Here is a 27507-nt window from a genome sequence, read left to right as displayed (position 1 = left end):
CACTCCTGGGCGTTTTTCGGGAAAATCTATAATTCATAAAGACACAAGCACCCCAGCTTTCATTGCGGCACTATTTACAAACTCCAGGACACGAAAACAAGTAGCCCAGTGAGTGCTGAATACATTGAGAGGAGGTCGTACGTGTTTACAACGGACTGTTACTCAGCCAGGAAAAGGAATGAAATAATGCCATCAGAAGCAACATGGATAGACCTGGGATGCCCAAACACTGAGTGAAGTCAGTCAGACAGAGGAGGATCCAGAGCATATGATATCACTTACAGGAGGAATGGAAACATACATACAACTGAAGTAGTTCACTAAACAGAAACACACTCTCCGACTTTCAGAATAAACCTAGGGTTACCAAAAAGTAAGTGGGGTAGGAGATATAAGTTGTGCGGTTCACATGAACACATACACAGTAAAATACCTATAAACATATATATATAACACGCACTCCACAAGGACTACTGTACAACACCAGGACCTCTGCTCAACATTCTGCAATAACCTATATGGAAAAGGAAGCCGAAAAACACTAGATATATTATATGTGTAGTTGAATCAGCTTGCTGTACACCTAAACCAAACCCCACTTTGGAAATCAACTCTAGTGCAACATACCATCAGAATTAAGCTGATAAAGAAAGTAAAAGGAAAGCAATGGGTACGCTTTTCGCCTCGGGCCTCGGTGATATGTGCCGGTGTCAAATCCCCGCAGTCTGAGCAGCCTGGGGTCCCAAGGGTGCACTGAGGTCGAGCGGAGAGACGTGAGGAGGATGTGCCTGCAAATGCACCCCCTTAAAGCTGTAGTGTCTCTTCCTTTCTGGGGGAAACCAAAACTTCAGAATCTAGGGGGGCCTTTCTAGTGCTAAAAGGAATCCAAGTACACCCAAACCATGGGGGACCATCTAGGCTGCAGGAGATTCAAAAAGTGACCGAGCCTCCGTGGCTGCTGCTGGTGGGCTTCCCACATCCAGCCTCCTTGCCAGGTGTCACCCCACCTACACGCCGCAGCACCCACAGGTTTAGCCAGAGTTCGGAATTTCGGGGGCGTGAAGCTTAACAGGGAAGAGATACTGACACACAAGCCCTTCGGTGTTGCCTCTGGAACCTTCCCCTCTAATTCACAGCCCAGGAAGATGACTCTTCCTAAAGCTTTTGGTTGCTGAGGAAACAGAGATGGGCATGAAGAAATGCTGCCGCCTTGTGGACATTTTCGGTAACAACAACTTTACAACCGGTGCTTCAGGGCACCTAATATTCACAAAGCCTGTGGGGCTTTTAATGACACGTGTCCTCAAAAACGACCTGGGTTAGCTAACCGAAAAAAAATTCGAAACACAGACTTTCAAGACGCCAAATTTCAAAAGGGAATGTTTACTCACACTGTTTCAAAAAACAAACCCCGACCACTACAGGAACTGGAAAATCGCTGCTTATTCGAGAAATGCATATCAAAATTATAAAGTGGCATCATCTCGTAGCAGGCAGTATGGCCAGCATCAGAAAGTCCACAAACAATCGATGGGGAAGGAGTGTGGAGAAAAGGGAACCTTCCCCCTCGCTAAGTGGAACTGTACATTGGTAAATGCCACTAGACAGCACTGTATCCCAGTTTTTAGAAAACTAAAGAGAGAGTGACCCGACACATCTGCAGTCCCACTCCTGGGCGTTTTTCGGGAAAATCTATAATTCATAAAGACACAAGCACCCCAGCTTTCATTGCGGCACTATTTACAAACTCCAGGACACGAAAACAAGCAGCCCAGCGAGTGCTGAATACATAAAGAAGAGGTTGTACATGTATACAAGGGACTGTTACTCAGCCAGGAAAAAGAATGAAATAATGCCATCAGAAGCAACATGGATGGACCTGGGATGCCCCAACACTGAATGAAGTCAGTCAGACAGAGGAGGATCCAGAGCATATGATATCACTTACAGGATGAATGGAAACATACATACAACTGAACTCGTTTCCTAAACAGAAACAGACTCTCCGACTTTCAGAATAAACCTAGGGTTACCAAAAAGTGGGGTAGGAAATATAAGTTAGGTGGTTCATATGAACACATACACAGTAAAATACCTGTAAACATATATACAAAACACGCACTCCACAAGGACTACTGTACAACACCAGGACCTCAACTCAACTTTCTGCAGTAACCTATAGGGAAAAGGAACACGAAAAACACTAGATATATTATATGTGCAGTTGAATCAGTTTGCTGTACACCTAAACTAAATCCCACTTTGGAAATCAACTCTAGGGCAACATACCATCAGAATTAAGCTGAAAAAGAAAGTAAAAGGAAAGCAATGGGTATGCTTTTCGCCTCGGGCCTCGGTGATATGTGCCGGTGTCAAATCCCCGCAGTCTGAGCAGCCTGGGGTCCCAAGGGTGCACTGAGGTCGAGCGGAGAGACGTGAGGAGGATGTGCCTGCAAATGCACCCCCTTAAAGCTGTAGTGTCTCTTCCTTTCTGGGGGGAACCAAAACTTCAGAATCTAGGGGGGCCTTTCTAGTGCTAAAAGGAATCCAAGTACACCCAAACCTTGGGGGACCATCTAGGCTGCAGGAGATTCAAAAAGTGACCGAGCCTCCGTGGCTGCTGCTGGTGGGCTTCCCATATCCAGCCAACTTGCCAGGTGTCACCCTACCTACATAACTCAGCACCCACAGGTTTAGCCAGAGTTTGGAACTTCAGGGGCGTGAAGCTTAACAGGGAAGAGATAGGGACACACAAGCCCTTCGGTGTTGCCTCTGGCACCTTCCCCTCTAATTCACAGCCCAGGAAGATGACTCTTCCTAAAGCTTTTGGTTGCTGAGGAAACAGAGGTGGGCACGAAGAAATGCTGCCGCCTTGTGGACATTTTCGGAAATAACAACTATACAACCGGTGCTTCAGGGCACCTAATACGAAGCCTGAAGGGCTGTTAATGACGCCAAATTCCAAACACAGCCGACTTTCAAAAAGCCCATTTGAAGAGCCAAATTTTATACTGTTTAAAGAGGAAAAAAATACCCAAAGAGGAAGATGACAAGATCCTCAACTCTGCTAATTCTGAGAGCAATGCCAATGAAAACTACAGCGAAGTGTCACCTTCCAGCAGTCACAATGGCCAGCATCAAAATATCTACAAGCAGTAAATGCTGGGGTGAACCTAGAAAGAAGGGAACCCTCTACAGTGTTGGTTGGAAAGTAAATTGGTGCAGCCACTATGGAGAACAGTATGCAGGTTCCTTAAACTATATGCAGATTTACCGTACAATGCCGCAATCCCCCTCCTTGGCTTATCTCTGGAGAGAAGTGTAGTTGGAAAAGATCATGCACCCTAATGTTCACAGCATTACTATTACAATAGCCAGGACATGGAAGCAACCTAAGTGTCCACTGACACATGAATGGCTAAGGAAAACGTGGTATATAAACACAATGATGGGTTTCCCTGGTGGCGCAGTGGTTAAGAATCCACCTGCCAGCCCTATTTACAATAGCCCGGAGGTGGAAACAACCTAAGTGTCCATCATCGGATGAATGGATAAAGAAGATGTGGCACGTATATACAATGGAATATTACTCAGCCATAAAAAGAAATGAAATTGAGCTATTTGTAATGAGGTGGATAGACCTAGAGTCTGTCATACAGAGTGAAGTAAGTCAGAAAGAGAAAGACAAATACTGTATGCTAACACATATATATGGAATTTAAGAAAAAAAAATGTCATGAAGAACATAGGGGTAAGACAGGAATAAAGACACAGACCTACTAGAGAATGGACTTGAGGATATGGGGAGGGGGAAGGGTAAGCTGTGACAAAGTGAAAGAGCGGCATGGACATATATACACTACCAAACGTGAGGTAGATAGCTAGTGGGAAGCAGCCGCATAGCACAGGGAGATCAGCTCGGTACTTTGTAACTGCCTGGAGGGGTGGGATAGGGAGGGTGGGAGGGAGACGCAAAAGGGAGGGGATATGGAAACATATATATATGTATAACTGATTAAATTTGTTATAAAGCAAAAAAATAAAATAAAATTAAAAAAAAAAAAAAAAAGAATCCACCTGCCAATGCAGGGGACACGGGTTTGAGCCCCGGTCTGGGAAGATCCCACATGCTGCACAGCAATTAAGCACTTGTACCACAACTACTGAGCCTGCACTCTAGAGCCTGCGAGTCACAACTACAGAGCCTGCATGCTGCAACTACTGAAGCCTGTGCACCTGGAGCCTGTGCTCCGCAACAAGAGAAGCCACCACAATGAGAAGCCCGTGCACCAGAACAAAGAGCAGTCCCCGCTCGCCACACCTAGAGAAAGGCCATGCGCAGCAATGAAGACCCAACGCAGCCAAAGATAGATAAATATTAAATAAGTTTTAAAAATAAATAATACAATGGAATATCAGTCAGTTGTAAGGAAGAATGAAATAATGCCATTTGCAGCAACATGGATGCACCTAGAGATTATTATACTAAGTGAAGCAAGTCAGACAGAGATAGACCAATATCATATGATATCACTTATATGTGGAATCTAAAACATGATACAAGTATAATACAGGGAACTACATTCAATCTGTAATAATATATATGCGAAGAGAATCTAAAAAAGTGGTTATATGTATAACTGACTCAGTTTGCTGTACAGCACAAACTAGCAACACTGTTAATCAACTATACTCCAATAAAAATTATAAGAATAAAAAAAACAGCACGAGAGAAAGGGGCTTATTTATAAAACAGAAGCAGAGTCAGACATAGAAAACAAATTTATGGTTACCAAAGCAGTTAAGGGTGGGGAGGGATAAGGTAGGAGTTTGGGATTAGCAGATACACCCTACTGTATATAAAATAAACAAGGTCCTACTCTATAACACAGGGAACTATATTCAATATCTTGTGATGATTACCTATGACGGAGAAGAATATGAAAAGTATGTGTATATAATTAATAACACCAGGAACTATTATAATATATAAATCAACTATACTTCAATAAAAATAAAAATTAAAGCTTAAAAGGATAAAAATAGCAAATACATGTGAAGAGAGTTTTTTAAAAAAGAAATTAATAAGAGCAGAAATCAGTGCAATAGAAAATAAGCATACAACATAGAAATTTTAAAAAGCAACAAAGAACACTTTCTTTGAGGAGAATAATTCATTCGTAAATGCAATTTCAATAAAGATCCCCATCACCCAAGAAACAGCAACTCAACTTTCTCTGACAGACCTGGCATATACATCACTGGGAAAGGGACAAAGTTCTCACAGAGTGCTGCTACCATAGGTCATATGAAGGAAATGAAATTAGATTCCTATCCTCATACAAAAAATAATTCCATATGGATTAAAAATTTAAATGAAATGAACAAAACTTTAAATCTTGTAGAGGAAACCACGGAATAATTTTATAACCCTGGGTTAGGAAAAGATACATTAAGGTAAAAAATTCAGTCATAAGGGAACAAATAGATAACTTACAAAATTTAAAATAACTTTTGTCGATTAAAAGGCACCATTAAGAAAGTAAAATGAGGGCTTCCCAGGTGGCGCAGTGGTTGAGAGTCCGCCTGCTGATGCAGGGGATGTGGGTTCGTGCCCCTGTCCGGGAGGATCCCACATGCCGTGGAGCGGCTGGACCCGTGAGCCATGGCCACTGAGCCTGCGCGTCCGGAGCCTGTGCTCCGCAACGGGAGAGGCCACAGCAGTGAGAGGTCCGCGTACCTCAAAAAAAAAAAAAGATATTCAACCTCACTAGTAAACAGTGAAATGCAAATTAAAACTTCCATGAGGTATTATACATCATATTAGTGATAATTTAAATCTGACTATAAAGTATCTTCCAGACAAGTGGAAGTATAACCAGTGCTTATAATCCTAGGTATGTATCTTATGAAATAAAATCTTGCCTATTTTTAAAGAGAAGACATGTTAACATATGCTTACAATCACACTTTAAAATAACAAAAGAAATAATACAAATGCCTATTAATAAATAATGGCATATTCCTATAGCTATATACACAAACATGGTTGAATATCATTAATACTAAGCAAAAATTTAAATTATAGAAGATTATATACATATGCAGTAAAATTATAGAGAAAAGCAAGTGAAAGATAAAAGTTGAGATAGTGGTTATTTATGGGTAAGGGGTAAGAGATGGGAAAGGACACATGGAAAACTATGGAAATACTGATAATGTTTGATTTCTTAAGTTGGATAGTGTGTATAAGATATTGCTTTTTTTTACCTTTTGCACAGCAAAGGAAACCATAAACAAGACAAAAAGACAAGCCCCTGACTGGGAGAAATATGTGCAAATGAAGCAACTGACAAAGGATTAATCTCCAAAATATACAAGCAGCTCATGGAGCTCAATATCAAAAAAAAAACCCAATCCAAAAATGGGCAGAAGACCTAAATAGACATTTCTCCAAAGAAGATATACAGATTGCCAACAAACACATGAAAGGATGCTCAACATCACTAATCATTAGAGAAATGCAAATCAAAACTACAATGAGATATCATCTCACACCAGTCAGAATGGCCATCATCAAAAAATCTACAAACAACAAATGCTGGAGAGGGTGTGGAGAAAAGGAAACCCTCTTGCACTGTTGGTGGGAATGTAAATTGATACAGCCACTATGGAGAACAGTATGGAGGTTACTTAAAAAACTAAAAATAGAACTACCATACGACCTAGCAATCCCACTACTGGGCATATACCCTGAGAAAACCATAATTCAGAAAGAGTCATGTACCACAATGTTCATTGCAACACTATTTACAATAGCCAGGACATGGAAGCAACCTAAGTGTCCACTGACAGATGAATGCATAAAGATGTGGCACATATATACAATGGAATATTACTCAGCCATAAAAAGAAATGAAATTCAGTTATTTGTAGTGAGATGGATGGACACAGAGTCTGTCATACAGAGTGAAGCAAGTCAGAAAGAGGAAAACAAATACCGTATGCCAACACATATATAAGGAATCTAAAAAAAAAACTGGTTCTGATGAACCTAGGGGAAGGACTGGAATAAAGATGCAGACATAGAGAATGGAGTTGAGGACATGGGGAGGGGGAGGGGGAAGGGTAAGCTGGGACAAAGTGGGAGAGTAGCACTGACATATATACACCCCCAAATGTAAAACAGATAGCTAGTGGGAAGCAGCTGCATAGCACAGGGAGATCGGCTCGGTGCTTTGTGACCACCTAGAGTGGTGGGATAGGGAGGGTGGGAGGGAGACGCAAGAGGGAGGGGATATGGGGATATATGTATACATATAGCTGATTCACTGTGTTATACAGCAGAAACTAACGCACCATTATAAAGCAATCATACTCCACTAAGGATGTAAAAAAAAGATACTGCTTTTGTTATTTTTGACAGTACACACAAGCTCTTACGTGTATATTTTAATAATATTAACAAAATTATATCATTCGTGAAAATAGCACGGGAAATCATGAGAATTTCTAGAAAATAAAATATGAATGGTGCAATTTAAAATGAGAAATTGTTAACAGTTGTGACTAACAGTGGTCACAGTGGAAGATCCAATCAGTGAAGTGGAAGATAGCTGAACTGAGTGCAAAAGACCAACAAGTACAAATTAAGAGGGAAAAAATCATGGTGGAAGGCCCTTTAAGTTCTGGTGAAAAACAAAAAAAAATCCCCCACCTGCACACCTAGAACCAAGGATGAAGAAAAAGTTTTAAAAGAGTAGAGGAAATCATAGTTTAGCTAAAAAGCAAACATAATCAGATAGGCATCAGACTTATCTGCAACAGTTGGTTCTAAAAAGCAATACATTTTGGGGTAGGGGGAAGGAGAATTTGATTCTATAATCCTGAAAACAGCCCAGCCACTTTTCAAGTGCAAAGACAGAGTGAAGACCTTGGATCTGCAAGCACTGTGAAAGCTTACTGTCAAAAAAATAGCAAAACAAAGGGTAAAGCAGACACAGACTCCAAAAATAGTAGGAAACACAAAAATAAGTAAAGCTTGTAGTTGGGCAGGAGGATGGTAGGACTTTTAATATGGTGAAGCAGGGAGCTTGGTCCTTTCCTCAAAGAGCAAGAATAAAACTGGGAAAAACCGTCAAAAGCTACCACTGGAAACTGTCCAGAGGCATACAACAAGGTGAGAAGCATTTACTCATAAAACTACTGAGCCTCAGGTAAGAAGAGTAGGCGTCAGCATCACTCCTGACCTCTCAGCATGGTCAGAGCAGTCATCCTTCTACCGCAGGCAAGCTGTGAAAATCAGCAGCTGCACTGCTCACTCTATTGCAGGCTCACTTGAGTCAGACTGGAGCTGGAAGAACCCCATATGTGTGGTCACCGTAAGGGACAACAGCCATTTCAGCAGCAAACAGGGAAGGCTGGATGCTCTGTGGGGCTGAGGTCGTGATCCTACATGACTCAAGTGACAGACCAGCAGATTCATCAGAAGTGAACAGGAAGATACAGGAAATGGCCTCAGAGGAACTTGGTAAGCTCCTGACACATCCCTCGCTGACAGGCTGCCTGCGCGTGCAGAGGAGACGTGAGAGAGCCCAGTGGGAAGCCAGAGCTGGCAGTCTGGACGCACCCCCAGATCCCCTGGGAAAGGCTGGCACCTTCCTGGCTCCAGGTGGTTCAGCACAAGTTCTGACCAGTGGTTGGCGCATCACTAAGTGATGCAGACACAGAGTTGACCCAAGGGAAACCAAGCTTAAAAATAAAAGCAATGGGGCCTCCCTGGTGGCGCAGTGGTTGAGAGTCCGCCTGCCGATGCAGGGGATACGGGTTCGTGCCCCGGTCTGGGAGGATCCCATATGCCGCGGAGCGGCTGGGCCCGTGAGCCATGGCCGCTGGGCCTGCGCATCCGGAGCCTGTGCTCCGCAACGGGAGAGGCCACAACAGTGAGAGGCCCGCATACCGCAAAAAGAAAAAAAAATAAAAATAAAAATAAAAGCAATGAAAAAAACAGCAGAGATATCGATGGCCACACCCCCTGTGGAGACAGATTCCACAGATGAAGTGCAGGCAAGTTACTCAGCAAACAGCAACCCCTCTCCCCCCGGAGAAGGAAGTCAGAATCCGAAGGTGTTGCCATGTATTTTAGATGTCCAGCTTTTGATGAAAACTTAGAAGACATGCAAAGAAATAGGAATGTGTAAAACTTATTGAGGAAAGCAGTCAATAGAGTGGGTCCAGCGGTTGACTTAGTAGACCAAGATTTCAAAGCAGCTATTATGAAAAAAAACTTAAAAATTATTCTGAAAGTTCAAGGAAAGTATACAACACTGAATAAAGAAATAGACAATATTAATAAAGATGAATCATTTTTCAAAAGAGCTAACTGAAAACTCTGGAGTTAGAACATACAGGAACTGAAACTGAAAATTCACTAGAGGGATTCAGTGGCTGATGTGAGCTGACAAAGAGTCTAAATTTGAAAATGGGGACAACAAAAACCAGAGATTATGCAATCTGAAAAACAAAAACAAAAATATTTTTAAAAAATTAACAGATCTTCAAGACCTTCAGGACATTGTCTAGTAAACCAACATACACATAATAGGAGTCTGGGGAAGCGGGGGAAGGGAGGAGGAATAGAAAAAATTTTTTGAAGAGCTAATGACCCAAAACATTAATCTACCAATGTAGGAAACTCAGTGAGTCCCAAGTAGGATAAATATAAAGAGAGCCACAACTGGACATATCAAACAGTTGAAAGAAAAAGAACAAGAAAATCCTAGAAACAGCAAGAAAAAAAAACCATCATGTACAGGGGAACAATGATGTGATTAATGGCTAAATACTTATCAGAAACAACAGAGACCACAATACAATGACATTTTCTAAGTGCTGAAAGAAAAAAATAGTGTGAACCAAGAATTCTATATTTAGCAAAAACTATCCTTTAAAAATGAAGGTGAGGGCTTCCCTGGTGGCGCAGTGGTTAAGAGTCCGCCTGCCGATGCAGGGGACACGGGTTCGTGCCCCAGTCCGGGAAGATCCCACATGCCGTGGAGCGGCTAGGCCCGTGAGCCATGGCCACTGAGCCTGTGCATCCGGAGCCTGTGCTCCACAACAGGAGAGGCCACAACAGTGAGAGGCCCGCGTACCGCAAAAAAAAAAAATGAAGGTGAAAGAAAGATATTCTCTGATTTAAACACAGGATTTGTTGGTAGTGAGCTACCTTATCAGATATACTAAAGCAGGTGCTTTAAGGCTGAAAGAAAAAGTAACGCCAGATGGTAACTAGAATCTACAGAAAGAAACATCACTGGAAAAAATATGTGGGTAAATATAAAAGATTATATAAATAAAATTTTCCTTTCTCAACTTAAAAGACATGATTGCATAAAATAATTATAGCACTGTATTTGGGGGGTTACTGCATATATAGATTTAATATGACAATAAAAGCACAAAGGAGGGGAGGAAGTAGAACTATATTGTAGAATAGTTTCTACATTTTACCCAAATTAAATTAGTAATCATCTGAAGTAGATTGGTAAATTAAGATGCATACTAAAGGGACTTCCCTGGTGGCACGGTGGTAAAGAATCCACCTGCCAACGCAGGGGACACGGATTTGAGCCGTGGTCTGGGAAGATCCCACATGCCACAGAGCAACTAAGCCCGTGCGCCACAACTACTGAGCCTGTGAGTCACAACTACTGAGCCCACGTGCCACAACTACTGAAGCCTGTGCACCTAGAACCCGTGCTCTGCAACAAAAGAAGCCACTGAATGAGAAGCCCGCACACCGCAACAAAGAGTAGCCCCCGCTCGCCGCAACTAGAGAAAGCCCACGTGCAGCAACGAAGACCCAAAGCAGGGCTTCCCTGGTGGCGCAGTGGTTAAGAATCCACCTGCCAATGCAGGGGACACAGGTTTGAGCCCTGGTCCAGAAAGATCCCACATGCCACAGAGCAACTAAGCCCATGCGCCACAACTACTGAGCCTGCACTCGAGAGCCTGCAAGCCACAACTACAGAGTCTGAGTGCCACAACTGCTGAGCCCACATGCCGCAACTACTGAAGCCCGAGCACCTAGAGCCCATGCTCCATAACAAGAGAAGCCACCTCAGTGAGAAGCCCATGCACCACAACGAAGAGTAGCCCCCACTCGCTGTAACTAGAGAAAGCCCACGCACAGCAACAGACCCAATGCAGCCAAAAATAAATAAATAAAAAATAAAATTTTTTTAAAAGATGCATACTAAAGAAAAAAACCTAGAGAAACCACTCAAAAGTAACTTTTTTAAAGGTCAAAATCAAAGATGTTAAAATTGTACACTAAAAATATCTGTTCAGGGCTTCCCTGGTGGCGCAGTGGTTGAGAGTCCGCCTGCCGATGCAGGGGACACGGGTTCATGCCCCGGTCCGGGAAGATCCCACATGCCGCGGAGTGGCTGGGCCCGTGAGCCATGGCCACTGAGCCTGCACGTCCGGAGCCTGTGCTCCACAACGGGAGAGGCCACAACAGTGAGAGGCCCGCGTACTGCAGAAAAAAAAAATCTGTTCAATGCAAAAGGAGGCAGTAAAGGAGCAGCAGAACAAAATCAATGTGAAATATCCAGGAAAAAACCCAGAAGACATAATTCCTACCATATCAGTAATTATAATACACATAAACAGACAGTCAACAGGCAGAGACTGTCAGACTATTGTTAAAAATAAAAGACAGGATCCAACTATGTGCTGTCCATAGAAGACACACTTTAGATTCAAAGGCACAAAGAGTTTCAAAGTAAAAGGATGGGGGAAAACTACAGAAGACAGCGGGAGAGGGTACAGTAATTTAAGACAGATTGGTCGTTATGACAAGAAACGTACTAGAAACAAAGGGGTATTTCACCATGATTAAACGGTCAATTCATCAGGAAGATGTAACAACTATAAACACAAATGTACCAAAATATGATCAGCAAAAAGTGACAGATTTCAAAGGAGAAATAGTAAATCAACCATTGACAGTGACGCCAATACCTCTATCAGTAATAATAAAACTAGAAAGAAAATCAACAGCAATGTAGGCGATCTGAACAACAATTAACTGACCTGACTTGCCATTTATATGACACTGCTCCCAACATCAGAAGAACCTGTTTTCCTTTCAAGCCTGAGGATGGGGCCTATGTGAGGCTATAAGACAAACTGCAGTATGTTCACAGCATAGAAATCATACAAAGTACATTCTCCAGTCACACCAAAATTTAATTAAAAATTGCCAATAGTAAGACATTTGATAAATCTCCAAGTATTTGGATATTAAGCAACACAATTCTAAAAACCACAATGGAAATTATAAAATATTTTCTGAAAATTAAACTACAACGTATTAAACTTATGGGATACAGCTAAAGTACTGTTCAGGGGGAAATCTGTAGCTGAAATACATATAAGAAAGAAGATCTCAAATTTAAAACCCTAACTTTTCTCAAGAACTAGAGGTACCAATTAAATCCAAAGTACCAGCAAAATGAAGAAAGTTATAACACAGTTTAGAGTGGAAATAAATGAAATAGAACACAGAGAAAACAAATGAATTCCAAAACTGGTTCTATGAAAAAACCAATATTGACAAACCTTTAGCTAGATTGACCAAGAAAAAGACACAAATTAGTAAAATCAGGAATCAAAGAGGAGATATTCTATTGATTTTACAGAAATTTAAAGGTTATAAAGGGTTCTAAGAGTATACTATGAATAAATATATGCCAACAAACTAGATAACTTGGATGAAATGGAAAATTTCCTAGAAAGATAGAAATTACCAAACCTGTCTTAAGAAGAAATAAATATCTGAAGAGACTAAATAACAAGAATAGAGACAAAACAGTAATTTTAAAATTCCCCACCAAGAAAAGCTCAGGCTTAGGGGCTTCCCTGGTGGCACAGTGGTTAAGAATCTGCCTGCCAATGCAGGGGACACGGGTTCGATCCCGGGTCTGGGAAGATCCCACATGCCGCGGAGCACCTAAGCCCGTGCGTCACAACTACTGAGCCTGCGCTCTAGAGCCCATGAGCCACAACTATTGAAGCCCGCATGCCTAGAGTCCATGCTCTACAACAAGAGAAGCCACCGCACTGAGAAGCCCACACACCACAACAAAGAGTAGCCCCCGCTCGCCACAACTAGAGAAAGCCCACGTGCAGCAACAAACACCCAACAAAGACAAAATTTAATTAATTAATTAATTAACTTTAAAAAAGAAAAAAGAAAGAAAAGCTCAGGCTTAGGTGGCTTCACTGGTTAGTTCTACCAACCATTGAAAGAATGAAGAACAGCCTTTCACAAATTTCCAGAAAATAAAAGAGAAAGAAACACTTCCCAACTCATTCTACAGGGCCAATAAATATCACCCTGACACTACAGGCAGACAAAGATATCATGAGAAAAATAAAAAATATCAGCAAACCAAATCCAGCAACGTATAGAGAAAAGATTAAACACCATGGCCAAGTGGGATTTATCCCAAGAATGCAAGGCTGTTTTAAAATCTAAACATCAAGCAATGTAATATATCATACTAATAACACATAAGAACCCCACCTCAGTATATGCAGAAAAAAAGCAACTGACAAAATCCAGCATTTATTCATGATAAAAACTCTCAACAAACTAATACTACAAGAGAACTTCCTCAACCTGATAAATTGCATCTCCCCCAAACCCGCAGTGAATATCCAACCTCATGGTTAAAGACTGAGTGCATCCCCTCAAGATCAGAAACAAGGTGAGCATGTCTCTTCCACAACCCAACATACGACGGTGTGCTCTGTACTGGAGGTTGCAGGCAGTGCGGAGGAGGGGAGGGCAGGGTGGGAGGCTTATGCACTGAGTGTTTGTGTCCCCCCAAATCCGTACTTTGAATCCCTACCCACTGTGGCTGCATCTGGAGAAAGGAAGAGATGAAGGTTAAATGAGGTCATAAGGGTGGGGCTTATCCAAGAGGGTTTGCGTCCTTATAAGAAGAGGCCCCACAGAGCTGGCTCACCTTCCTGCCCCTGCTCACAAAGAAGAGGTCATATGGGCACACAGTGAGATGGCAGCCACCCACAAGCCAAGAGAAGAGGCCTCAGGATGAGACCTACTTTGCCAGCACCACAATCTTACACTTCCCAGCCTCCAGAACTGTGAGGAAATTAATTTCTGATGTTTAAGCCGCCAACCTGGGGTATTTTTGTGTGGAAGCCTGAGCTGACTAATACAGGAAGGAAAGGAAGGAAGGAAGGGAAGAATCCATATTGGAAAGGAAGAAGGAAAGTGATCTTTACCCATGGATGACGTGATCCAATTTCAAAAGGGCGCGGTATACAAAATCCATATATGAAAATCAATTGTATTTCTACATCCTGGCAATAAACTATACAAACGTTAAATGATTCCATTCATAATACCATTAATTTCACAAAGTGTAAGACGTGTACAGTGACAACAACAGAAATTACTGAGGGAAGTTTAAGAAGACTTAATAAAAAACAGAGACAGTTCATGTTTATGAATTAGCAGCTTCAAAACTGTTAAGATGGCAATTCTCCCCAAGTTGATCTATAGATTCAATAACAACTTTCATGAAAACTCCCACAGGCTTTCTTGTAGAAACTGGGAAACTGATCTTAAAATTTACTGGGAAATGCGAAGGACCCAAAATAGTCTAACGGTTTTGAAAAAGAACGTAAAGGACTTACACAATCCAATTTCAAAACTGACTATAACACTACAGTCATCAAAACAATGTGGGGCTGGTGTAAGGACAGGCATGTAAGTTGATGGAACATAACGGAACACAGAAAACACTTACAGTCAATTGATTCTTGACAAAGGTGCCAAGGCAATTCAGTGGGGGAAGAGTTAGACTTTTTGAGAAAATGGTGCTAGAACAATTGGATATCCATATGTAGAATGATGAATTTAGACCCCTACGTTACATACTAAAGACACAAAAAACTTGGTCAAAAATAGTTCACAGGCCTAAGTGTATGCTAAAAATATGTATCTCCCAGAATAACGCATAGGGAAAAAAATCTTTGTGTGACTTTGGGCTAGGCTGAGCTCCTAGCTATGACACCAAAAGCATGACTGAAAAGACAAAAATTGATAAATTGGAGTTTTTCCTTGCATGATTAAAAAATAAAAAGATAAGCTACAGATACAGAGGAAATATTTACAAATCACATTTCTGAATAAGCAACTGTATCTGTAACATACAAAGAACTCTTACACCTTGACAATAAGAAGACAATCTGATTTTAAAATGGGTTAAAGATATGAACAGATAGTCCATCAAAGAAGATATATAAATTGCTAATAAGTACAGTACAAGATATCCAACATCACTAGTTATTATAAACTCCAAGTAAAACCACACTCAGGTACCAGTACACACGCGCACACACACTAGGGTGGCTATAATCAAACACACCGACAGCGGGCTTCCCTGGGGGCGCAGTGGTCGAGAGTCCGCCTGCCGGTGCAGGGGACGCGGGTTCGTGCCCCGGTCCGGGAGGATCCCACGTGCCGCGGAGCAACTAAGCCCGCGTGCCACAACTACTGGGCCTGAGCTCTACAGCCTGAGAGCCACAACTCCTGAGCCCACATGCCTAGAGCCTGTGCTCCACAACAAGACAGGCCACCGCAATGAGAAGCCCACGCACCAAAACAAAGAGCAGCGCCCGCTCACTGCAACTAGAGAAAGCCCGCGTGCAGCAACGAAGACCCAACGCAGCCATAAACAAATAAATAAATACATTTATATTTTCAAGAAGATTGAAAAGAATTCTATTTCTGGGGCTTCTCTGGTGGCGCAGTAGCTTAGAATCCACCTGCCAACGCAGGGACATGGGTTCGAGCCCTGGTCCCAGAAGATCCCACATGCCACGGAGCAACTAAGCCCGTGCACCACAACTACTGAGCCTGTGCTCTAGAGCCCACGAGCCACAACTACTGAGCCTGCGCTCTAGAGCCCGTGAGCTACAACTACTGAGGCCACACGCCACAACTACTGAAGCCCACGCACGTAGAGCCCGTGCTCTGCAACAAGAGAAGCCACCGCAATGAGAAGCCCGCGCACCACAATGAAGAGTAGCCCCCGCTCGCCACAACTAGAGAAAGCCCACACAGCAACGAAGACCCAACACAGCCTAAATAAATAAATAAATAAATAAATAAATAAATAAATAAAATAAAATAAAAATTTTAAAAGTAAAAGTTGAAGTTAATGAATTAGGAAAACAGAAAAAGTAGATTGACTGATAAATCAAAGAACCGGTTCTTTTGAGAAAGCTAAAAACTTGAACACTGACGGAAAAAAACCACCACCTCCTTGTTGATTTTCATAAAGAAGGCACATATATAAAACTTAGAGACTTCTAAGATGACTTTTACTAGAGATTGGGGTGGGAGGGCCAGGCAGTGGCTCCACCCACACAGCCCATGGGTGGGCTTCACTCATACAGACTACGAGTTCAAGGCACACCTCAGATGTTGGCATTTTTAAGCCTTTTTGGTTGGTATGGGCTGAGGGAGGCCCTTGGCCATTCAGGCCACACGCACCTGACCTTCCATCACCTCACCAGCTTCTCAGTCTCCTGTTCTCTTCCTCTCTACTCACATTTTCTCAAAGACGTTAGTTTGTCTCCTGTGTTGCTTGGACGTCATATAACATCCATGCCCTCAGCAGCTTAAGCAAAATGTTAACACACACACACACAGTTCTTTCTCTAAGATGAACTCCAGGGCCAAGGGAAAGGAATTACACATAAGAGAGCTCCTCTTCACCTTTCAGGAAGGACAAGATACTCCAGGGTTGGGAGGCAAAGCTCCTGGCACAGTTGTGCCCTGCAAGCAGCACTTCCTGCCCATCCCGCCTGGGATCCCTGCCCAGGAAAACAGACACAGGCTGCAGCAGGCCTGGGATGCCTGGGGGTGGGAGTGCCTACCTGGATCAGGCTGTACTTCTGGTCTCTGTTCTTCAGGATCATGGTTTTCCGCCACTGCAGGTACTTCTGCTGGTGGGCCTGGATCTCAGATGTGAGGGTGGCATTCCGGCTCTGGAAGTCCTCCAGATCGGGGGCAGGAGGAGGGGACACAGCCAGCAGTTTTCCCTCTGTAAGATCTTCCTGGGAAATGGGCAACCCAAACTCCTGGCTCAGCTCCTTGATCATGGAGGAGGAGGGCAGCAGGTCCCCGGCGATCACCTCCCTGAGCCTGGAGCTGTAATGGCAGATGCAGTAGATCCTGGAACACACAAGAGCCCCACTCAGCCTGCCCGCCTGGCACGACAGGTCAGATGGTCCCCATTTTATGAGAGGAAACGAAAACACAGAGAGGTTGATGAGCTGGTCCCGGGTCACCCAGCTCATGCACGAGAAGCTTAGATGCCACGTGCTGAGCCCACGGGGTTGGGGCGGGGGGAGATGTCCCCTTCCCTCTCCCCTCTCAGCGCCCCCCTCAGTTAAAGGCTCCTCACTTTCTTCTCTGATTATTTTTCAGTTCCGATGGCCTTATTCCCTACCTCGCACCAACCCACGCCCCACCAGGGAGTGGGCTCGACAGGCTGGCCGTCGGGGGTGTGGACCCCAGAGCTCCTTCCCACCCAGGCAGAGGGTACGAGGCACAGAGCCTCATGTCAGCACAGCTCGAGGGCTGAGTAGTCAGCCCCCCTCTCTCCCGCCCCAACCCCCCCTTTTTAAAAACACATTCAGCAGGCACAGCTGGGGTTCGGGTTAGGCTGCCCTCTGTCTGCAGCACACTTCCGAAGCCCCCCCCAACCCCAGCAGAGCGTGCGAGATGGCGGGGCACGGGCCGGGCCGCACCTGCTCAGCGCCTGAAAGACCTGCCGCGGCACCGTGTTGCGCACATAGAGCGCCGCGTGCTTCACCAGCTGCGCCAGTGGCCTGGACAGGCGCACGTGGTACGGGGTGCTCTCCAGGTCGGCGTAGAGGCGGCGGCGGAAGCGCAGCTGCGAGTTGTAGAGCGCCTTGTAGGAGCCGGGCTCCGCCCGCGGGACCCTGCAAGAGAGAAGAGGGGCCCCACGCCGCTGCCGCTCTGCCCGCCACGGAGCTCGGCGCTTTCCCAGGGACGCTGGTGGTGAAAACGCTGCCACTGGCCTGGGCTTGCTTGTGTCCCGCTGCCCCCGCCCCATTTCTGTCTCCTCCCCCTCCTCTACCAACCCGCCCCTCCCACCGACTCTGCGTCCTCCCCCCACCCACCTCTGTGCCACCCGCTGTGTTGGGCTCAGGTTCCTCCACCTTCCTGAACCCGGTGAATCTGCACGGAGCCTGCGCATCCCACCCTGAGCCTGTGTGTTGGGGTGGGGGTGGTTCCCCTTTGACGGGGGGTGGTCCCTGTTCAAGTCTTCTGCCCATTCTTCCACTGGGATGTTTTTACTGTTTTCTAACTCGTTCACAGGCGTTTCTGTATTCTCAGAATACTAGCTCCATACATTGCAAATACTTTTTTCTCAGTTTGTGGCTTTTCTTTTTGCAATTTTTATGGTCTTTGGGTGAACAGAAGTTACTAATTTTAATATAGCCAAACCTGTCATTTTTTTCCTTTATTTTTTATACTTCTGTCTTATTCAAGAAGTCTTTCTTTATTCTGAGGTCATGAATATGTCCTCCTATAGTATTATCTAAAAGCTTTACAATTCAGCTTTTTTTTTTTGCAGTATGTGGGCCTCTCACTGTTTGTGGCCTCTCCCATTGCAGAGCACAGGCTCCGGACGCGCAGGCTCAGCGGCCATGGCTCATGGGCCCAGCCGCTCCGCGGCACGTGGGATCCTCCCGGACCGGGGCACGAACCCGCGTCCCCTGCATCGGCAGGTGGACTCTCAACCACTGCGCCACCAGGGAAGCCCTACAATTCAGCTTCTTAAAAATAGATTTTTCTTCTACAAGAAAGGTGGGAACATACAACGGGGAAAAGACAGTCTCTTCCATAAGTGGTGCTGGGAAAACTAGACAGCTACGTGTCCAAGAATGAAATTAGAACATTTTCTCATACCATGTATAAAATAAACTCAAAAGGGATTACAGACCTAAATATAAGACCTGAAACTGTGAAACTCTTAGAAGAAAACGTAGGCAATACGTTCTTGGACATCGGTCTGAGCAATAAGTTTTTGGAGCTGTCTCCTCAGGCAAGGGAAACAAAAGCAAAACTAATCAAATGGGACCTAATCAAACTTAAAAGCTTTTGCACAGCAAAGGAAACCATCAACAAAATGTAAAGGCAACCTACTGAATGAGAGAACACTGGCAAATGATATGTCTGATATGGGGTTAATATCTAAAATATATAAAGAACTCATACAACTCAGTGTTAAAAAACAAACAACCCAATTAATAAATGGGCAGAAGACCTGAATAGGCATTTTTCCAAAGAAGACATACAGATGGCAAACAGGTACATGAAAAGATGTTCAATATTACTAATTATTAGGGAAATGTAAATCAAAACCACAAAGAGGTATCACCTCACAGAAAGGCTATCATCAAAAAGACAAGAAATAAAGTGTTGGTGAGGATGTGAAGAAAAGGGAACCCTCCTACACTCTTGGTGGGAATGTAAACTGGTGCAGCCACTATGGAAAAGAGTATGGAGGTTCCTCAACAAATTAAAAGTAGAGTTACCATATGATCCATCAATTCCACTCCTGGGTGTGTATCAAAAGAAAATGAAAACAATACTTTGAAAAGATATATGCACCCCAATTTACAACAGCCAAGATATGTAAGCAACCTAAGTGCCCATCAGAAGATGAATGGATAAAGAAGACGCAATATATAGATACAGTGGAATATTACTCTGCCATAAGAGAGAATGAAATTTTGCCATCTGCAACAACATGGATGGACCTTGGAAGGTATTAAACTTAGTAAAATAAGTCAGACAGGGAAAGACAAATACTGTATGTTCTCACTTATGTGTGGAATCTGAAAAATAAAATGAACAACAACAAGATTTTTCTGGTGAAATCTGAATAAGAACAGACAACTGTGGTCTAGTTTACTGCATCCATCAATATGTCACACGTCACCACTGGGGGAGACAGGGTGTTGGGTACCTGGAACCTCTCTATGATTTCTGCAACTTATTGTGAGTCCATAATTATTTCAAATAAGTTTTCACTCTGTCTGGGATTGATTTTTGTGAATTGTGTGAGCCAGCAAATTAGGAAACTCTCAGCGAATAAGGAATAGAGTGGAACTTCCTCAAGTTGATAAAGGACATCTACAAAAAACCTACACGTAATGGGGAAAGACTGCCTTCCACCAAAGACCAGAAACAAAGCAAGGATGTGACAACTCTTATATAAAATAGTACTTCAAGTCTTAGCTAGCACACTAAGGAAATAAAGATATACAGACTGGAAAGGAAGGAATTAAACTATTGCTATTTGCAGATGACATCTTGGTCAGTGTAGAAAATCCCAAGGAATCTACCAAAAACAAACAATCAAACAGAACCCCTCAAATCAATAAGAGAGTTTAGCAAGGCTGTAGAATCAACATAGAAAAATCAATTATATTTCTATATACAAGCAATGCACAGCTGGAAACTGAAATAAAAAATACAGAACCATTTAAAAATCACTCAAAAAATAAAATACTTAGATATAAATCTACCAAATATGTACAGGACTTGTATGCGGAATATGCTGATGAAAGAAATTTTTAAAAATCTAAATAAGTGGAGTAACATACCATATTCATGGATTGGAAGGCTCAAATAGTTCTCTCCAAATGATATATAGGTTTAGCATAATTTCTATCAACATTCTAGAAAGATGTTTTGTAGATACATACAGAGGATTATAAAATTTATATGAAAAGGCAAAGGATCTAGAACAACAAAAACAACTTTGAAAAAGAATAATAAAGTGGCCTGACTTTGATTATATAGCTATGGTAATCAAGACTGTGTAGTATTGGTGAAGGGACTGACACAGAGATCAATGGAACAGAATTGAGAACCCAGAAATAGATCCATACAATTATGACCAACCGATTTTTTATAAAGATGCAATAGCAATTCCATAAAGGAAGATACTATTTTCAACAAATGATGCTGTAGCAATTAGATATATGTAGGCAAAACAAAACAAAACAAAAACTCAACCTAGGGTCCATTTCAAGATGGTGATGGAGGAAGATCTTCCTTGGGAAGATCTTCTTGGGAGGAAGGTCCTCCTCCCAAGGACACACCAAATCTACAGCTACATATGGAACAATTTCCTCTGGGGGGAAAAAATGTAAAAACAAAAACTAAAAACTAGCTGAATGACCCCTTCACATAGGGCAAAAGAGAAACAGAATTCACATCAAGACAGAATTCCAAATAAGATGAGCCCAGAGACCCACACCAAGACACATTATAATTAAAAGGTCAAAAGTTAAAGACAAGGAGAGAAGCTTAAAAGCAGCAAGAGGAAAACAACTTGTTACACACAAGGTAACTCCCATAAGACTATCAGCAGATTTTTAAGCAGACACTTTGTAGGCCAGAAGGGAATGGCACTATATATTCAAAGTGCCAAAAGAAAAAGTCTTCCAACAAAGAATACTCTACCAGGCAGTTATCATTCAGAATTGAAGGAGAGATAAAAGAGTTTTCCAGATAAGAAAAACTAACAGAGTTCATCACCACCAAACTGGCCTTATAAAAATGTTAAAGGGTCTTCTTTCAGTTGAAAAGAAAGGATGCTAATTGCTAAAAGAAAACACGAGACTGATCAAGATGGCAGACTAGTAGGACACAAAGCTCACTCTCTCCCACATCTACAACAAAAATACATCTACATGTGGAACGATTCTCACAGTATATCTACTGAACACTGGCAGAAGACTTCAGACTGCTGTAAGGGCAAGAAAATCTCCATGTAACCAGGTAGGAAAAAAGAAAAAGAAAGTGAGAAAGGTATCCAGATGGGACCTGCACCCCTGGGAGGGGGCTGTGAAAGAGGAAAGGTTCATGCACCCTGGGAAGCCCCCTCACCAGCAGGGATATCTGCCAGGACAGAAGGGGAGCTTCAGAGCCTCTGAGAAGAATGCAGCAGTCAGTTTGTGGCAGCCAGAGCAGAGGGAGAACTGCACAGATGGTCAGTACTGCAGACCTGCACTCCGCAGCCTGACATGCATGTCGCCAGTGCTGGCAGGGGCTGGGTTCTGGAACTTGGGCTCCAGAGATCAGAACCAGGGAGAGGACTGGGGTTGGCTATGTAGAGACAGACTGGGGGGCAGGGGGGAGGAATCCAGTGCCACCACGGCTGGGGGTATAAGCGGAGGAAGCCTGAGCCGCCTCGGAGGCCAGTCAGCATTGTTTGGGCGGTGTAGGAGGGGAGAGGTGGGACCTAGACTATAACCTTTTTCCCCTGTATGTGTGCTCCCAGAGGGCAAGGCACTGCCTTCCCAGGCTCCAGGGGCAGTTGCAGACCTCCACCGCCACCAACCCTGATGCCAGGAGTGGTCATAAGCCCCCACTAAAACCCTCCAAGACCCTAGGAGAGGTTGAGGGACTGCACCAACTCCTGCCCAGAACCCAGGAGTGGTTGCGAGCCTCCACCAACTCCCTCCTGGACAAGACTGGTCGTGGGCCACTGACACACCTGCCCAGGCGCCAGGAGTGGTCAAGAGCCACAGCCACCACCTTCCTGGACAATGAAAACACAACCATACAAAATCTATGGGACACAGCAAAAGCAGTTCTTAGAGGAAAGTTCATAGCAAAACAGGCCTTCATCAAAAACAAGAAAAATCTCAGATGAACAACCTAACCTACCACCTAAAAGAATTAGACAAAGAAGAACAAACAAAACCTAAAGTCAGCAGAAGGAAGGAAATAATAAAGATCAGGGAAGAAATAGAGATTTTTTTTAAAACTAGAAAAAAAATCAACAAAACCAAAAGCTGGTTCTTTGAAAGGGTAAACAAAAATGACAAAATTGACAAACCTCTAGCCAGGCTCACCAAGGAGAGAGAGAATCCAAATAAACAAAATAAGAAATGAAAAAGGAAAAATCTCAACTGATACCATAGAAATACAAAAAACCATGAGAGAATACTATGAACAATTATATGCCAACAAATTTGACAACCTAGAAGAAATGGAATTGTCTAGAAACATACAGCCCACCAAAATTTAATCAAGAATAGATAATTTCTACAGACCAATCACTAGAAGTGAAATCAAACCTGTAATAAAAAACTTCCTACAAACAAAAGTCCAGGATCAGATGGCTTCACAGGCGAATTCTACCAAGCATACAAAGAAGAACTTATACAGATTCTTCTCAGACTCTTCCAAAACATTGAAGAGGAGGGAACACTCCCAAAGACATTCTGTGAAACCACAATCACCCTGATACCAAAACCAGACAAAGATACCACCAAAAAAGAAAATTACAGGTGAGTATCTTTGATGAATATAGATGCAAAAATTCTCAACAAAATATTTGCAAACCAAATCTAACAACACGTAAAAAAGATCATACGCCATGACCAAGAGGGATTCATCCCAAGTTCACAAGGATGGTTCAGTATACACAAATCAATCAATCTGATACACCACAACAACAAAAGAAAAGACAAAAAAATAACTTGACACAAACACCACATAAACAAAAGAAAAGACAAAAACCACATGATAATCTCAATAGATGCAGAAAAAGCATTTGACAAAATTCAACATCCATTCATGATAAAAACTCTTACCACAGTGGGTATAGAGAGAACATATCTCAAAATAGTAAAAGCTATTTATGACAAACCCACAGCCAATATAATGCTCAATAGTGAAAAGTTGAAAGTATTCCCCTAAAATCTGGAACAAGACAAGAATGCCCACTCTCACCACTTCTCTTCAACATAGTACTGAAAGTCCTAACCACAGCAATCAGATGAGAGAAAAAAAAAGGTATCCAAATTGGAAGGGAAGAGGTAAAACTGTCATTATATATAGATGATATTATACTACATATAGAAAACCCTGAAGACACCACACAAAAACTGCTAGAACTGATAAATTAATTCAACAAGGTAGCAGGATACAAGATTAACATACAGAAATTGGTGGCATTTCTTTACACCAATAATATCAGAAAGGGAATGTAAAAAAAACCTTTTAAAAATGCAAACCAGAGCAGAAGCAAGAAGAACTACAATCCTGCAGCCTGTGCAACAAAAACCACATTCACAGAAAGACAGACAAGATGAAAAGGCAGAGGGATATGTACCACATGAAGGAACAAGATAAACCCCCCCAAAAAACAACGAAATGAAGTGGAGATAGGCAACCTTTCAGAAAAAGAATTCAGAACCATGATAGTGAAGATGATCCAGGACATCAGAAAAAGAATGGAGGCAGAGATCAAGAAGATGCAAGAAATGTTTAACAAAGACCTAGGAGGATTAAAGAACAAACAAACAGAGATGAACAATAAAATAACTGAAATGAAAACTACACTTGAAGGACTCAATAGCAGAATAACTGAGGCAGAAGAATGGATAAGTGACCTGGAAGACAGAATGGTGAAATTCACTGCTGCAAAACAGACTAAAGAAAAAAGAATGAAAAGAAATGAAGACAGCTTAAGAGACCTCTGGGACAACATTAAACACAACAACATTTGCATTATAGGGGTCCCAGAAGGAAAAGAGAGAGAGAAAGGATCAGAGAAAATATTTGAAGAGATTATAGTTGAAAACTTCCCTAACATGGGAAAGGAAACAGTCACCCAAGTACAGGAAGCGCAGCGAGTCCCATACAGGAGAAACCCAAGGAGAAACATGCCGAGACACATAGTAATCAAATTGGCAAAAAATAAAGACAAAGAAAAATTATTGAAAGCAGCAAGGGAAAAACAACAAATAACATACAAAGGAACTCCCATAAGGTTAACAACTGATTTCTCAGCAGAAACTCTAAAAAGCCAGAAGGGAGTGGCATGATATACTTAAAGTGATGAAAGGGAAGAACCTACAACCAAGATTACTCTACCCGGCAAGGATCTCATTCAGATTCGAGGGAGAAATCAAAAGCTTTACAGACAAGCAAAAACTCAGAGAATTCAGCACCACCAAACCAGCTCTACAACAAATGCTAAAGGAACTTCTCTAAGTGGGAAACACAAGAGAAGAAAAGGACCTACAAAAACAAACCCATAACAACTAAGAAAATGGTCATAGGAACATACATATCGATAATTACCTTAAACGTGAATGGATTAAATGTTCCAACCAAAAGAAACAGGCTTGCTGAATGGATACAAAAACAAGACCCATATATATGCTGTCTACAAGAGACCCACTTCAGACCTAGGGACACATACAGACTGAAAGTGAGGGGATGGAAAAAGATATTCCATGCAAATGGAAATCAAAAGAAAGCTGGAGTAGCTATACTCATATCAGATAAAATAGACTTTAAAATAAAGAATGTTACAAGAGAAAAGGAAGGACACTACATAATGATCAAGGAATCAATCCAAGAAGAAGATATAACAATTATCAATATATATGCACCCAACATTGGAGAACCTCAGTACATAAGGTAACTGCTAACAGCTATAAAAGAGGAAATCGACAGTAACACAATAATAGTGGGGGACTTTAACACCTCACTTACACCAAGGGATAGATCATCGAAAATGAAAATAAATAAGGAAACAGAAGCTTTAATGACACAATAGACCAGATAGATTTAATTGATATTTATAGGACATTCCATCCAAAAACAGCAGGTTACACTTCCTTCTCAAGTGCGCATGGAATATTCTCCAGGCTAGATCACATCTTGGGTCACAAATCCAGCCTCAGGAAATTTAAGAAAACTGAAATCATATCAAGCATCTTTTCTGACCACAATGCTATGAGATTAGAAATGAGTTACAGGGGAAAAAACGTAAAAAACACAAACACATGGAGGCTAAGCAATACGTTACTAAGTAACCAAGAGATCACTGAGGAAATCAAAAAATACCTAGAAACAAATGACAATGAAAACACGACAATCCAAAACCTATGGGATGCAGCAAAAGCAGTTCTAAGAGGGAAGTTTATAGCTATACAAGCCTAACTCAAGAAACAAGAAAAGTCTCAAGTAAACAATCTAACATTACACCTAAAGGATCTAGAGAAAGAAGAACAAACGAAACCCAGTTAGCAGAAGGAAAGAACTCATAAAGACCAGAGCAGAAATAAATGAAATAGAAACAAAGAAAACGATAGCAAAGATCAATAAAACTAAAAGCTGATTCTTTGAGAAGATAAACAAAATTGATAAACCATTAGCCAGACTCCTCAAGAAAAAGAGGGAGAGGACTCAAATCAATAAAATTAGAAATGAAAAAGGAGAAGTTACAACAGACACCGCAGAAATACAAAGCATCCTAAGAGAGTACTACAAGCAACTCTATGCCAATAAAATGGACAACCTGGAAGAAATGGACAAATTCTTAGAAAGGTATAACCTTCCAAGACTGAACCGGGATGAAACGGAAAATATGAACAGACCAATCACTAGTAATGAAATTGAAACTGCTATTAAAAATCTTCCAACAGGGCTTCCCTGGTGGCGCAGTGGTTGAGAGTCCACCTGCCGATGCAGGGGACACGGGTTCATGACCCGGTCCGGGAGGATCCCACGTGCCGCGGAGCAGCTGGGCCCATGAGCCATGGCCACTGGGTCTGTGCGTACAGAGCCTATGCTCCACAGTGGGAGAGGCCACAGCAGTGAGAGGCCTGCGTAACGCAAAAAAAAAAGGGAAAATCTCAATCTAAACCTTGAACTTTATACAAAAATTAACTCAAAATGAATCATAAACTTAAAAGTAAACCATAAAACCATGAATCTTTTAGAAGAAAACAGAGAAAAAATACTCAAGACCTAAGGCTTTGTGAAGAATTCTTAAACATGTCTCTAAAAGCATACTGTATAAAAGAAAAAATAATCAATAAATTGGACTCTATCAAAATTCAAAACTTTTTCTTTGGAAAAGGTATTTTTAAGATGATGAAAGAATCACTACACAGAGTAGCTCCCCCTAGCCTTGGTGTCCAGAGTTTTTATTGGGGCTCCATTAATGACTGATTGATTGATTGATGGCCCACATAGCAATCTGAGTCTCCATGTCAGGAGGGGGCATGTCTTGATGTGCTGATGGCCAAGAGCACAGCAGGGGGTGGTGGGCAGGGGGAGGCTACCTCGTGGCTGGTTATCTGCCCAGGAGAACTGAAAGTATGCATCCACACAAAAACATGCCCAGGACACTGCATGACCCAAAGCCCCTGCCCTAAGTCACACTATTGGTCTTTCCAGCCCCACCAACCTCCATCCTGTGACTCTCTGGTGAGGCTTCAGCCTAAGATCCAGTGTGGTCAGCCCCCAACCTAACCAAAGACACTCCTATCAGGCATGACACAGATCACCTCCCAGAAGCCAAGGGCAAAAGCCAGACCTCTCCTGGG

At 42.5% G+C, this 27507-nt stretch overlaps 1 protein-coding gene across 1 annotated transcript in view; it reads right to left on the bottom strand.

Moving 5' to 3' along the window:
* The window catches only part of CFAP92 (cilia and flagella associated protein 92 (putative)), a 326108-nt gene that overhangs the window by 258943 nt on the left and 39658 nt on the right, over window positions 1–27507 (bottom strand). Inside the window, 2 exon segments of the mRNA XM_082638951.1 lie at window positions 16981–17278; window positions 17857–18051. Of these exon segments, the coding sequence (XP_082495077.1) occupies window positions 16981–17278; window positions 17857–18051 (493 nt within the window).

This window comes from Mesoplodon mirus (genome assembly GCF_964341445.2).
Source record: "Mesoplodon mirus genome assembly, chromosome: 12".
Lineage (NCBI taxonomy): Eukaryota > Metazoa > Chordata > Mammalia > Artiodactyla > Ziphiidae > Mesoplodon > Mesoplodon mirus.
This window is presented reverse-complemented; position numbering and strand designations above follow the sequence as displayed.